The 12,277-nt window shown below is 42.3% G+C and overlaps 1 protein-coding gene across 1 annotated transcript in view; it reads left to right on the top strand.

Moving 5' to 3' along the window:
• The window catches only part of INSC (inscuteable homolog (Drosophila)), a 93,068-nt gene extending 89,645 nt beyond the window's left edge, over positions 1-3,423 (top strand). Inside the window, exon 12 of the mRNA XM_006759851.2 lies at positions 2,884-3,423. Within this exon, the coding sequence (XP_006759914.1) occupies positions 2,884-3,012 (129 nt within the window). The 3' untranslated portion in view covers positions 3,013-3,423. The remainder of the gene's footprint in view (positions 1-2,883) is intronic.
• The last annotated feature ends 8,854 nt before the right edge of the window (positions 3,424-12,277 follow it).

The raw sequence follows: 12,277 nt of genomic DNA, 5'->3' as shown, positions 1-12,277 counted from the left end.
CCATGTCACATATAGAAATTTTTTTATATTTGCAACCATAGTAAAACAAAGATTTATATTTTTGATATTTGTTTTATAAATTTAAATGCCATTTAACAAAGAAAAATCAAACAAAAAAATGAGTTCATGTGTCATCTCTGACACGCGTGTCATAGGCTCGCCATCACTGCCCTGGGCCCTGAGGAGAGGGTACTCCCAGATGGTTGGGGTTCATGCCCTGTAGACTTTCTAGGGACTCTGTGTATCTATCTGCTTTTGTGTTTTTTCCGGTCTGTTTCTAGTTCTCTCTCTCTTAAGTTTTGTTTTGGCTTTTCTTTCCTTCTAGAGCTGTGGTTCTCAACCTTCCTAATGCCGCAACCCTTTAATACAGTTCCTCATGTTGTGGTGACCCTAACCATAAAATTATTTTCGTTGCTACTTCATAACTGTAATTTTGCTACTGTTATGAATCATAATGTAAATATCTGATATGCAGGATGTATTTTCATTGTTACAAATTGAACATAATTAAAGCATAGTGATTAATCACAAAACAATATGTAATTATATATGTGTTTTCCGATGGTCTTAAGCGACCCCTGTGAAAGGGTCGTTCAAGCCCCAAAGGGGTAGCGACCCACAGGTTGAGAACCACTGTTCTAGAGGTTGCCTCCTCTCTTAGAGGTTTCTCTCTCTCTTCTTCTTTCCCTTTCTCTCTTTCTTTTTATTCCCCTCAGACCTCTCTCTCCTCCTCATCCTGACTCCTCACCTCTTCCTACCTCTCTCCTATGCTCTCTGCCCCGGGGTGTGCTCTCTCTCTCTTTTTTTGGTCATCATCTCTTCTTCTTTCCATCTCTCTTTCATGCATGGTTTCATTTTTTTCATCAGTACATCTCTGTATCTCTGTTTTAATATTAACTTTTTGTTACTTTTTTCTGTTGTCTCCTTTTCTCTGCTACTTTCTTCTATCTTATTTTCTTGGTATGGGTTTATTTTCTCTCTTTGTCTAGTTTTTCTTCCTTCTTCCTTTTTGCTTTATTTTTATCCCTGTTGATGTAAAATACATCGATGGTCTCACCTCTTCTGCTGAAGATCCTGGCTGTTTTTACTGTGATGACTCAAGGGGAATAGAGTTATTTCTCTCTGTTGGATCAAGAGCAATCAGAAAGTATTATAGCTTCAGCCTCTCTAGCCCTTAGGGATATCATACCCCAGGGGAAAGAGGTCACACTAATAATAGTCTCCTGGAGTCTACTTCCTGGAGAAAACCAAGACAGAGACACATACCCCTCTTAACCCACTGGACATGGCAGAGACTGTTAGTCCCATACCCAACTAAAGCCATCCTCTCCTTTCACCAACTTGGTGATTTCTCAGCCATAGGTTACCTCTCATGTTAGGTAATAAGTTCTATGCCCACCTTAAACTCAATATAAACTAGTGTCCTGGGCTTGCAGCATCCTGCTGTGTGTGTAGGTATGAGAGCTCTGGAGTTGAACTTCTGTGTGATCTCAGGAAGGCCACATTCTCTCTCTGAGCCCTTTCCCGCTCTGAGCCTTAGTGTCCTTATTTCCAAATTGGGGATTACGAAATTTACCTTGCAGTATCCTGTAAGGATTAAATGAAACACTAGGTTGGCCTTCTCCCTTCTTTGCTTCTTCCGCCACTCCAGATATTGCTCCCTGTCTCTGTTTCCCAGGGGAAGGACATCCTTAAGCCCCTACCTTGTTTCCTGATGTGTACAGGTTCTAGAAGAGGGGAGGAATTTGTATTTATTGGGCACTTAGTATGTATTACTTCAGCTCCCTGGTAGAGGTCTATATAGACGCACAGCTCACATGTGCAGTTTTAGGTAGCTCTAGTAGTAGACTCAATTTTAAAGCACTTTATTTGATCTCTTTTAGCAGCAAACATTTATTGAGTCCCATGCCAGCCCCTGTTCTACCTGCTGTAGATACAGAAAAAAATAAATAAAATAAAACAGTCTGTGCCCTTGAGGAGCTCAGAGTGTAGTGTGGGAGATATGCACTTAAAAGACAATTGCAGTCATGTATGAGAAGTTTAAGGTCAGTGCAGGGACTGTGCATGCACAGGGGAGGGAGGAATTGTCTCTGCTTTAAGGAATCAGGGGAGGCTTCTTAGAGGAGGTGACAGTGGGACCGGCCTCGCAGTATGAATGCAACTCCTGGCTAGAAAGAGTGGGGAGGGACTTCATATCAAGGAGAGGAACTGAGCAAGGGCACATGAGTGTGAAACAGGGTAGCATACTCGGGAAAGTGAACCTCAGTTTGTGAAGATCTGAGCAATGATTTTATTCTGCTCGCACCTCTCTTTCCTGTTCATCCACATCTCAGTGGCAGAATCTCTACCTCCTTCAACTTAATGACCTTCTTTCCTCTCTCTTTCTATCCTCCTTCTCATCTCATAATGCCTTGCTTAGAACATAGTGGAATTTATGGAAAAGTGAATAGCCCTTGCCATTCTAAGGTTCCTCTAAGGATCTGGAAGCATCTACTGATGCCCCTGGCAGTTCTTGTCTATAGGATGACTATATATTTCACTAAGTTGACCAGATCCTTAAAATGATAGATATTGAAAACAACCAGGTTCCTAGGATGAAAAACCAAGATGGCAAGACCATTATTAAGATCATGAAGACTTTCAGATGACATCCACCATGGTGACCAAGGTGCAAATGAAACCAGGGGACCAAGTGATAGGATTGCTATGATGATCAGGTGACCAAAAGAACCAGATGACTAAAGGTGTTAAGGTGACAATCAGTTCAAATTACCTGGTAAACAAGCCACTTCCTGAAATGCATCTCTCTGGGAGTTGGAGGAAATACATGCGCCTGAGCAGAGCCCAGTCCGACTCGTATCATCTCTTCTGTTTTCTTCCCAGGCTGCCCTGCGTAGATTGGCCGGGGTTTGTCCTGAAGGCCTCCAGGATTCCGACTTCCAGCAACTGGTCCAGCCCCGGCTTGTGGATTCTTTCTTACTCTGCAGCAACATGGAGGAGAGTTTTGTGTAGCGAGTGTGGGAGAAGAAAGGCATTTGGCCCCATTCTCTCGTCCCTCTGAGCACACACCAGCCCCCTCACCTCATTATTTATACTTAATTTATTTTTTACATGAAGTGGACATAGGGCTAAATATTCTAGCAACATCATCAGGCAGTCTGTGTTCCTTGGGAGTCTTTTATGTTTTTATTTTTTGACTTCTGTGACTTTTCAGTTGCAGATGTTGAAATGCATAATGGCTAATATGACAGATTGTCATGGGTGATTTCACTTCATCTTGCTTTCTCTACTCTCACTATATAATCATGCCTCATTTTTTAAAACTTGGCAACCAAAGTATTATAACTACCTAGAATTTTTTTAAAAAGTGGATTTGCTCTTTCTAAAAGATTTTAAATGAAATTCACAATTGGACAGAATATACCAGAAAGAAACTTTTATTCTTTAATAAATGAAATCATACTAAATTTGTCTTGGATTTTTCTGAATAAATTGTGTCTTAGACCAGTGGTTCTCAACCTTGGTTGCACATTAGAATCACCTGGGAATCTTTTTAAAATCCTGATTTCTGGGCCTCATCCTCCGGAAATTCTGTTTCTTTGTTATGGGGTGGGGCCACAACATTAATAACAAAGAAACAGAATTTCGGAGGATGAGGCCCAGAAATCAGGATTTTAAAAAGATTCCCAGGTGATTCTAATGTGCAGCCAAGGTTGAGAACCAGTGTCTTTAACTTCTTGCTTCCGAAGGTTTTATGCCACAAAAATTTCCCACTGTTAAAACTGCACAGACAGTTGTATTGTTTTCATAGGTACATAAATGGGTAAAGTTCTAAGTTATTGGGAAATAAAAAACACTTCCTAAGTCTCCAGAAACTCAGTTTCCCTTAGCCTCTTCGCTTTTGTGGAGCCACATGGTGAATAATACCTCTTCAAAAGTATACCTGAAAGTAGCGGTGTGCTGGATGCTGCAACCTTCACGGAGGGGTTCAGGATCTGAAGGAGAAGCCGATGCCCAAATGAAAATGCTGTACAAGAAATATGAATTTAGAAGGCATTGGGAGCCAGGTGGAGCCTCTTTCTTGAAGAGACACACTGAAACTCAGTCCCGCCTGCTTTTATTCAGTTTTAGATACACATCTTGCCCTCAGTGAAGCACAGCAAACAGGTAGCAGACAGGCTGTTTCTAAGGTCAGTAAAGATCAGTAAGGTCTAGTAAACATTTACTTGGAGGCTATCAAGTCAGGAAATTGCTTTGAGCCACCACTATCTCAACACGAACCATCAGAGATTAGCGTCAGCCCTGCTAATGCTCAAGGTCCATCAGTCTTCTACGTTCCTTGGTGCACTCTCATGATGGTATTGGCAAGCGGTGGCTTCCCGCAGCTGGAGCTTGCAAGGAAGTACTGGGAGGATTTCCTCTCAATTCCACATTCAGTGACCTCATGTTGGTAGCTTGATATTGGCAATAGTGAGAATATTTACACCATGGAAATTGGCAGATACTACAAAGCAGAGATATAAAAATATTCTCACCCAAGGACATGTTAGAGAGAGGAATGAAAGAGAGAGAGAGAAGAGAAGAGAAGAGAAGATAAGAGAAGAGAAGAGAAGAGAGAAATATCAATGTAATGAAATTCTCAAACCACCCTTGGTCCCCCTCAGTTTTACAGTTTAGAGGTTGACTGTGTGCTTGGCTGTTTCTCTGAGCAGCTTCTGGGCTTTCAGGAGCTGCCTTAGCCAGGCCCCAGGCCAGAGAATCCCACTCCAAGCTCAGAACAAGAGCTCTGCCTTAGCTCAGTGGCTTCATTTGAAGTTTGCCTCAGGATCAGTCCTAATGCTGATCCTATTTAGTGACTGCCTCCTACATGCAGTCATTTTACCATGTGTTACCCCTCATAATTTTCACATTTGTGAGTAATTAATATTCCCACTTATACCCTCCATTACAGATGGGGAAACTGAGGCCAGGAGAAGTTAAGTAATGTTGCCAGAATCAAACAGTTAATGCTGATGTGGGGAGTATATGAACCCACATGCCTTTGACTTCAGAGGCCAATTAGGAAGAAAGCAGGAACTTTGCAGCAGACACTTACTAGAAGGTAAGTATGGCGCTGGACCTATGTAGAACATTATCCCCCAGCAAATGTATCATGAGGTTCCATTCTGGGCCCAGGAAAGAAAAGTAAAAATAACTACTAAGTACTGGGTTACCTGTGAATTTGAACTGGAGGATGCTGGGTTAGTTGCCAGTAAGTGAATCCCCTTAGAAAAGTTATGAAGCAAAATGGTTTAAACAAATAGGAGTTCTGTAGCCTATCTTGCTTTGAATCTTGGCTCTGCACTTACTGTGTGACTTTGGGCAAAGTACATAACCACTCTGTGTCTCAGTTTCCTCATCTCTAAGATGGGATTAAGGATATTGCCTTAATCATAGAGTTGTGAGAATTAAGTTAATGGGAAAGGCTTAGAATAGTCTTTGATGACAAGTGCACAAAAAATGTGGCTATAAAGTCAACCAGATCCCACTTTTGCATCTATTTCGTTTGCTTGGTCCTTCATGATGGTGCCTCAAATGTAGACTCTTAGTGTGTTAGAAATGAAGACTTATTCTGTGAGGAGTGGAGAGACCATCCCATCCCATCTCTACACCCTGCATTTAGGAGTAACGAGTCTTGCCTGAAATTACACAGGTAATTAATGGAAAGGCTGGGATTTGGATCAAAGAAGTAACTACTACCCCCATAGCTGCCTTTTTTTTTTTTTTTTAGCATCTGCTCTGGCTGGAAACTGTAACATACACCGCTTCATTCAACTTCTAAAATGACAATGCTGAGATTTTATTAATCCCTTTTTACAAGCAAGGAAACTAAGGTTCAAAGAGATGCTCCATCTTACCCAAAATTTCACAATTGGTAGTGGAAGACCAGGATTTGACTCCAAAATCCATGATCCTTCCACTTCGGTACACACACATTTGACATGTGTATTCACATTTGTATAAGCCCAAACACCATGCCTGAGCTTAAAAATAGTACCATAGCATTTTGGCAAATTCTGAACTTCCTTTTCATTTGAAAAAAAAAAAAAACACCACACAAACAACCCCAGACATTTGAATTTTAATTATATGATTTAAGAACTGATACCAACCTTTAGTTACTCATTTGTTAAAATTGCAGTAATAGACATGGAGATTACTTCAGGGAGAAAGGATAGGAATAAAACAATGAAATATAACATAAATAATCAAAATAGAAATCCTATATAGTTTATGATCAATAGCATGAAAATCTCTAAAGTAGCTACTCCTTAGTCTGGTTTCAGAGTAGAGCCTCAAAGACAAATCAAAATAAAATCTGAATGTTATCAGCTCCTTTTAAAAAGCAATAGCAGCCATTTAAAACAATTGTTTTAAAACTGTCTTTTTGTTAGAAATTTCTGATGGTCCCTTTGTAGAGATTCCATTTATGTCCACAATCTTATAGCATCCTTCCCCATGATTTTTACTCATGGTTTATCAGACAGCTTTTGGGGCTATCCATGACTGACAGCAGAAATGAGAGGATATTTGTGTGTGTGTGTGTGTGTCTCAAACTTGAGGCCCTCAGGGAAACTGTGGAGTCCAAATAGAAATTCTTAGAAAAATCCATAAAGGGCTGTTTGTATATTTTCAAATTTTGGAATCATATAGAAACAAAGATCTTGTCAAGTTATCTACGGCATTTATATGGCATTGAAAACAAAGTCAATGGCCTCTCTCTTCTCTACCCTGAGACTTCATCAGTCCCACCACAGGCTTTTCCCACTGTCATACTTTAACGCAGCGTTTCTTACTCTGGTGCACGCCAGTGTAACGGGGATGACAGCTGGGACAGGGGAGTCAGGCTCCTGGGGTTTCTGCCCTCAGAGAAGGCAGGGAGAGGGGAGCTTTCAGGGCATTTCAGCCCCATTTTTCAGGCTGCTTCCAGTTGTGTGTGCTTTCTGCCAAATCCACGTGTGCCTTCAGGTAGGAGGTGGCAGGAGGCACACGCTCATTTACAACAGTCCTTGAAAAATTTAGTCTTTAGATCTCACACATGTTAAAATTTCATAATAAACTTACCTATACCTCTAAAGTACTTCTAAAGGTAAAAGTTCATCCGGGGAACTTCATGTAGATGGTTTGTCATAAGAAAAGCTTCATATGACCCATCTCGAGGTCCTTCCTGCCTCACAGGGTGGCACTTTCCTTATGGAGGATCTTGGGAAGAATTAACAAAATTTGAACATGACATTGCAAAAGTCCATGCAGCAGACAAAAAAAGTGGAGATCTTTCCTTAAAACTCATATCCAACCTCATTTCCGACCTCCAGAAGACAAAGCCCATCTTTTTTCCCAGCATTTTCTTCAAGGGCCTAGTATTTGGAAGTGACATGGGCTCTTTCATAGGGATTCTTCAGAGAGTGATAGCGATGGAGGGACACAAAGGCAGAAGGTGCTCACTGGTGCCAGATGTGACGCCATCCAACAGGAAGAAAGTGGCCCTGAGCAGAGGCGCTCAATACCTCTTCCTCAGAGGCTCCTTCTCAGGAAGGCTCCCATCACACCGTCCATGCTGGTGGCTCTGAGTCACATGACCAGTGGACCTTTTCACTTTTTCTAAGAACTTGCCCAGGATGGCCATCTCCTTGTCAATCTCTTGGCACCTGAGTCTGACAGCCTTGTGGAGGACCTGCATGTGCCGGTGGGCCTTCCTCTCCTCCCCGCGGTTGGCTACATGCGCCCACCTCAGCTGTGCTGTATCTTCCACCTTTAAGATCAAGACTTTCTTCATCTTACTGAATCCCAGGTCAGCCATGGCTGAAACCCTGGCCAAGGGCGATCCCAGATAAGCAGTCCAGGTTCCAGGCTGTGCACTTGCAAGAATGTCTGTAAGCCTTTCCACAGCTTTCAGGTTACTATTTAACTCCCCTGTGCAGGGTTGGCTGCTCACTGTGACTTGTGATCAAAAGACAGTGGGGTCAACCTCCTGCCCCAAAGACCTGTACAAGAGACTCAGGGAGTGGGGCACACACCTCATCTTCGTCTTTGCCTTCCTCCCACAGGCATATCTCGCAGGCTGGAGATATGCAACTGTCATCCAGAGCTCGCTCAAACCAAACTCCAACTTTCAGTGCTTATTCATCAATTCAAATATCTTCCTTCTCTTCTTTGTTGCTTAGTGATATTCCCCAACAGTTGAGTGGCTCTCCTCCTGCTGCCCGAAATGTCCTCAACAATAAAAATTGCTGAGGCCTGAAATTGTAAGATTTCAGGGTCACAAAATACAATTGAAGATCCCGGGGGTCTTGGCAAGGACTGGAACCAGAGAGCTCACGGAGTCTAAGACTAAGACTCATGTATCTGTTATTATTTACGGAATGAATGACATTTTAAAACTTTGTTGATATTTTTAATTTTAGTGTAGAGAGGATAGCTGTACATTCATATAGCAAAGTACTATACATGAACTAGTATAAATTTGTCTCATTAATACAACTCAAGAATAGATTGCTAGATAAAAAAGTTACAAAGGATACATACAGTATAATACCACATTTTTAAAGTTGTTATGCACAAAATAATATATGTTTGTGGAAAAAATCAAATGTAGTAAAAGTATTAATACATGTATAGTGTTATGGGTTGAGCTTTTGTCCTTCTAAATTCATATGTTAAAGTCCTAAGCCCCAGTACCTCAGAACATGACCTTATTTAGAAGTGGAGTCATTGCAGATGTAATTTTTTTAAGATGGGTTCATACTGGAGTAGCGTGGGTCCCTAATCCAATATGACTGGTGTCCTTATCAAAAGCAGACACATGGACACAGAGACATGCCCACAGGGAGGATGCCATGTGCTGCCACAGCCAAGAAACTACCAGGAGCTAGGAGAGTTTTGGAACAGATGCTGCCTTAGTGCCTTCAGAGGGAGCATGACTCTGTCCTCACCTTGATCTCTAACATACAGCCTCCTGTGAGACAATAACATTTCAGCTGTTTAAATTATTCAATCTGTGGAACTGTATTATGGCAACCCCAGAAGACTAATACAAGCAGAAAAGATACACATGAACTTTAAGATAAAGCTTATCCCTGGGGCATGGATTGAGGAAGTATATATGAGACCTTTATTTCATCTATAATAATAAAAGCATAATATGCCAATTTGACTGGACAGGTGAATGACCTTCCGGATGTCCTTCCAGACAAACCTGCAGTGGCGGGGGCCGAGACAGAGGTGGTTAGGGGTGATCAGGCAGGCAGGCGAGCACTTAGGGGCTATCAGGCAGGCAGACAAGGAGTTGGGAACAATTAAGCAGCCAGGCGAGCAGTTAGGGGTGATCAGGCAGGCAGGCAAGTGGTTAGGGGGCAAACAGACAGACAGGTGAATGACCTTCCGGATGTCCTTCCAGACAAACCTGCAGTGGCGGGGGCCGAGACAGAGGTGGTTAGGGGTGATCAGGCAGGCAGGCGAGCACTTAGGGGCTATCAGGCAGGCAGACAAGGGGTTGGGAACAATTAAGCAGCCAGGCGAGCAGTTAGGGGTGATCAGGCAGGCAGGCAAGTGGTTAGGGGGCAAACAGACAGGCAGGAGAATGGTTAGGGGCAATCAGGCAGGCAGGAGAGGGGTTAGGGGCAATCAGGCAGGCAGGCGAGCAGTTAGGGACGATCAGGCAGGCAGGCAGAAGGGTTAGGGGTGATTAGGCAGGCAGGCAGAGTGGTTAGAGGTGACCAGGCAGGCAGGCACGCAGGCAAGTGGTTAGGAGCTAGCAGTCCCGGATTGCGAGAGGGATGTCCGAGTGCCAGTTTAGGCCTGATCCTGTGCACAATAAAGCTAAAGCCTGGCCTCATCTTCAGTAACAAAGGGCAAACCTGCTGAATTAGAGACTGAAGATGCTGAGAATCAATTCAGAAGGGCTATGCAGAGAACACCAGGTAGCTGGCCTGGACTAGATTCATTTTAGAAGCAGCTACTTTATTCACTTGTTCAGCCCTTATCAGTTCTTTATAATTGAGACTGCATCATTCATCCCACTTTGGGGTTGAGATATAAGATCAGAATTTTACCAATTAGAGGCGAGCAGATCCTTATGTGTTAATACTCAAGCAGAGATTCAGGAATTCATACTGACATCTGCTGGACCCTTTGAATAGTTCTTGGTCTAAGTTAGAACCAGAAATCTGGAGCAGAACTCCCCAAAGCTGCTTTCAGAGCTCTCTGCCCTGGGCGGGTCTGGCAGCATGCTGAGATATGCAACTTGAAATCAAATTTAAGATCTTTTGCTCACTACACACATTTAGCATAATACACCCATGGCAGAATGAGGCCGGGCACGTAGGGTGTAATTAACAATCACTATTCTATGGCAGTCTCGGCAACACAAATGCCAATTTGCTTGTCAAATTCCAAAGAGAGTGAAAGGGGCCATGTGGTAACCATACAAAATAGTGCTTCTTTTCAGGGCCCAACTCAGCAATTGCTCTGTCCTTGTGCAGCAGGAAAAGAAATGTCGGATTCTGGTCCACTGGGCTCTGGATGTAAATTCACAACCCAGACATCTCTCCAGAGTCATATTTCAATCCAACTGGTTTCTATGGATCCTTAGGGGAGTCAGTGAATATGTAAATGAACCAGGAAGAGGCAGTTCAAACCAAGTTCTCTTGCTTTGGGGCATGCTGATACATGCCAATTGAAAGCTCTAATTGTCATTAGACTTTATTGATGCTTAATAAAGACAAGAAAGTGAATTATTACCTAATACCTGCAGTTAATTTTACAGAAATTTTTTTCTAAGAGTGGGATTATCTTTAAAAAATAATGAAAACAATCTAACAATCTCTTGGGGTATGAATGTTGAATGCTATCTTTGTAGATAATAATGAAATTCCTTTTTTTTTCTGGAAAAGAAACTATTGATCATAACAAATAACTGCTTTTTTATCTTTTCCACCCTATGCCTTCCCAATACAGTATAAAAAAGTGTTGTATGATTAGAGTTGAAATTGGATCTTAAAGCAAATTTCACTCCTATTTTTGTATTGTGGGATAAAAGTCAACTCGTAGATTCTGTTTAGGAGACAGGATTAAGGAATGAGATGAGCATTTATTAAAGTGCTAGACACTTTACATGCTTCCTTACATTTCATTCTTAACAGCTATTATTATGCCCACTTTACAGATGAGCAACTGTGTGTCAAAGAAGTTAAATTTTACCCCAAATTTAGTGACTAGTAAGTAGCAGACCCATAATAGGAACCTGGTTTTGTCTGACTTGAAAGCCCACTCCCTTTCCCTGTATAATATTGCTTACTTTCTATTATGATTGCTGTATGTAAATGACCTGGTTCTACTTACAGCTCTTTTGTGTGCGTAGGCAATTAAAAATGTTTATAACTCCAGCATTCAGAGCTGAATCTCTGCTCTGCGCTCCAATGTGAGAGAGAATCAGAAAGCAAAAATGGCAGAATGACCAGTAAGTGAAGGCAGAACAGGTGGCGCTTAGTTTTACAACCATGATAGGTCGGGATCCAAGAAACATGGGACAGTGGGAGAACCCTTCCCAGCCCAGCCTGACTGCAGAGACCTGGCCCACACCCCCAAAACATCTTGCTGGGTCCTAGCAACTCAGAAGGTGAGAGAGAGAGAGAGAGAGAGAGAGAGAGAGAGAGAGAGGAAATGAACTCAAGCAGGGGGTAGCTTGTCCTCCCCTTGGATAATTCATCTTGCAAAAGAAAGAGCTCTTGGAACTTCCATTTCTAGCAGTGTGCCAGATACGAGGTACTCTGACTGGTCCTCACTGAAAACAGTGAATAAATTATAGACAACATCTTATTAAAGGCTCTAATGAGCTGGCAAGAGAATAAGAAGCTATGAACCAAGGGAAAGTAGAAACCCAAGAGGCAGGCTTTACCAGGAGGGCATTTGCTAAAGCAGATGAAAAGGAGCTATGGCTTTCAGAGCCTTGCATGGTATTGCTGAATGGAAACTAAGTCTGCCTGAAGTGGAACCTGCCAGCAAAAAGTCGAGGCTCTAAAGGATTGCATTCTCAGGATAAGGGTGAGCTAGAAATAAACCCCAATCTCCCCAGGAGGTAGAAAGAAAGACTGCCTGCCTTGACTCTTGGCACCAATACAGAGGGAAATTTGTGTTACAAGATGGCTTTCATATGAATTTGCAGCCTGAATTCATGTTATTTGGAAGATTAAGAAAAAAATCTCCAGGACATGGGTTTTAATTAAAGTGGTCATTTAAT

This window comes from Myotis davidii, unplaced genomic scaffold, assembly GCF_000327345.1.
Source record: "Myotis davidii unplaced genomic scaffold, ASM32734v1 scaffold876, whole genome shotgun sequence".
Lineage (NCBI taxonomy): Eukaryota > Metazoa > Chordata > Mammalia > Chiroptera > Vespertilionidae > Myotis > Myotis davidii.
Note: the sequence above shows the minus strand (reverse complement) of the source record. Positions and strands in the feature narration are given on the sequence as shown.